This window comes from Propithecus coquereli, unplaced genomic scaffold (assembly GCF_000956105.1).
Source record: "Propithecus coquereli isolate 6110/MARCELLA unplaced genomic scaffold, Pcoq_1.0 Scaffold301, whole genome shotgun sequence".
NCBI lineage: Eukaryota > Metazoa > Chordata > Mammalia > Primates > Indriidae > Propithecus > Propithecus coquereli.
Window position 1 is genome coordinate 1,608,383 of NW_012148631.1, and position 2,655 is coordinate 1,611,037.

The window sequence follows — 2,655 nt, forward strand, 5'->3', positions numbered from 1 at the left end:
AGGGGTGGGAGGAGGAGGAGGAGCTTGGCCTATGAAATATGAACTGCTATGCTAAGGAGGAAGAGGAAGAAGAGGAGGAGGAAGAGGAAGAGGAGGAAGTAGAGGCCGGCCTTAGAAATGGGAACTGAGGTGGTAATAATGGAGGAGGACTGGGAGGGGGAGGATGAGGACGGCCTTTGGAATAGGAACTGAGGTGGTAATAATGGAGGAGGAGGAGGAAGAGGATGGCCTTTGAATAGGAACTGCCATGGTAAGAGAGGAGGAGGAAGAAGAGGAGGAGGAGCTTGGCCTATGGAATAGGAAGTGCTGTGGTGAGGAGAAAGAAGAGGAGTAGGAAGAGGAGGAGGAAGAGTAGCAGGAGATGCAAAGGGTGGAGGAGGAGGAGGAGGATGGCATTTCAATAGGAACTGTTGTGGTAAGAGAAGAAGGAGGAAGAGGAGTAGGAGGAGGAGGAGGAGGAGGAAGAGGAGGAGGAGCTCGGCCTATGGAATAGGAATGGCTGTGGTAAGGAGAAGGAAGAGGAGCAGGAAGAGGAGGAGGAAGAAGAGCAGGATGGGGAAAGGGGGGAGGAGAAGGAGGAGGAGGAGGAGGAGGAAGAGGAGGAGGGGCTTAGCCTAAAGAATAGGAGCTGTTGTGGTAAGGAGAAGGTAGAAGAGGAGGAAGAGGAGCAGGAGGTGGAGATGGAGGAGGAGGAGGTATAGAAGGAGGAGGGGGAAGAAGAGGAGGAGGAGGCTGGCCTTTGGGATAGGACCTGCAGTGGTAATAAGGGTGGAGGAGGAGGAGGACGGCCTTTGGAATGGGAACTGCATTGGTAATGGAGGAGGAGGAGGAGGATGGTCTTTGGAATAGGAACTGCAGTGGTAATAATGGAGGAGGGGGAGGGGAGGAGGAGGAGGCAGGGGGCAAGGAGGAGGAGGGAGGGGGAGAGGAGGAAGAGGAGGGGGTCGGTCCTTGGAATAGGAACTAAGGTTGGAATAATGGAGGAGGAGGAAGAGGAGGAGGAGCAGGAGGATGGCCTTTGGAATAGGAACTGCAGTAATAATGGAGGAGGAGGAGGAGGAGGAGGAGGAGGAGGAGGAGGAGGAGGAGGATACGACCTTGGCCTTTGGAATAGGACCTGCGGTTAGGAGCAGGAGGAAGAGTAGGACGAGGAGGGGAGAGGAGGGCAGGATGGAAAAGAGGATGGAGGAGGAGTTTGGCCTTTGTAATAGGAACTGCGAAGGGGAGGAGGAAGAGGAGGAGGCCGGCCTTTGGAATTGGAACTGCTGTGGTTAGGAGGAGGAGGAGGAGGAAGAGTTTGAGGAAGAGGAGTAGAAAGAGGAGGAGGAGGAGGAGGAGGAGACTACCTTGGCCTTTGGAATAGGAACTGCGGTTAGGAGCAGGAGGAAGAGGAGGAAGAGTAGGAGGAGGAGGGTAGAGGAGGGGAGGATGTAAAAGGGGATGGAGGAGGAGCTTGGCCTTTGTAATAGGAACTGCGAAGGGGAGGAGGAAGAGGAGGAGGCCGGCCTTTGGAATAGGAACTGCTGTGGTAATTAGGAGGAGGAGGAGGAGGAGGAGGAGGAGGAGATGACCTTGGCCTTTGGAATAGGAACTGCTGTGGTAAGGAGGAGGAGGAGGAGGAGGAAGAGTTTGAGGAGGAGGAGGGGGGGAGGAGGAGGAGGAAGAGGAGGAGGAGGAAGAGGCTGGCCTTCGAAATGGGAACTGAGATTGTAATAATGGAAGACGACTGGGAGGGGGAGGAGGAGGACGGCCTTTGGAGTAGGAACTGAGGTGGTAATAATGGAGGAGGAAGAAGAGGATGGCCTTTGAATAGGAACTGCCTTGGTAAGAGAGGAGGAGGAAGAAGAGGAGGAGGAGCTTGGCCTATGGAATAGGAACTGCTGTGGTAAGGAGAAAGAAGAGGAGTAGGAAGAGGAGGAGGAAGAAGAGCAGGAGGAGGAAAGGGGGGAGGAGGAGGATGGCCTTTCAATAGGAACTGCTGTGGTAAGAGAAGAAGGAGGAAGAGGAGTAGGAGGAAGAGGAGGAGGAGGGGGGGTCTTGGCCTATGGAATAGGAACTGCTGTGGTAAGGAGAAGGAAGAGGAGCAGGAAGAGGAGAAAGAAGAGGAGCAGGAGGAGGAAAGGTTCGAGGAGGAGGAAGGGAGGAATCAGGGTGGAGGAGGAAGAGGGAGGGAAGAGTAGAGGAGGGGTGGGAGGAGGAGGAGCAGCTTGGCCTATGAAATATGAACTGCTATGGTAAGGAGGAAGAGGAAGAAGAGGAGGAGGAAGAGGAAGAGGAGGAAGAGGAAGAGGAGGAAGTAGAGGCCGGCCTTCCAAATGGGAACTGAGGTGGTAATAATGGAGGAGGACTGGGAGGGGGAGGATGAGGACGGCCTTTGGAATAGGAACTGAGGTGGTAATAATGGAGGAGGAAGAGGAGGAGGCCGGCCTTTGGAATAGGAACTGCTGTGGTAAGGAGGAGGAGGTGGAGGAAGAGTTTGAGGAAGAGGAGTAGAAAGAAGAGGAGGAGGAGGAGGAGGAGACTACCTAGGCCTTTGGAATAGGAACTGTGGTTAGGAGCAGGAGGAAGAGGAGGAAGAGTAGGAGGAGGAGGGTAGAGGAGGGGAGGATGGAAAAGGGGATGGAGGAGGAGCTTGGCCTTTGTAATAGGAACTGC

General features: G+C 54.5%; 1 protein-coding gene across 1 annotated transcript in view; it reads left to right on the plus strand.

The window, feature by feature from the left end:
- Nucleotides 1-1,041: 1,041 nt before the first annotated feature.
- LOC105814636 (chromosome unknown open reading frame, human C5orf58) overlaps nucleotides 1,042-2,655 on the plus strand; it is a gene marked incomplete at its 3' end in the record, with an annotated part of 21,202 nt that continues 19,588 nt past the window's right edge. The window contains exons 1-2 of the mRNA XM_012649686.1: nucleotides 1,042-1,122; nucleotides 1,537-1,599. Coding sequence (XP_012505140.1) covers nucleotides 1,042-1,122; nucleotides 1,537-1,599 — 144 coding nt within the window. The remainder of the gene's footprint in view (nucleotides 1,123-1,536; nucleotides 1,600-2,655) is intronic.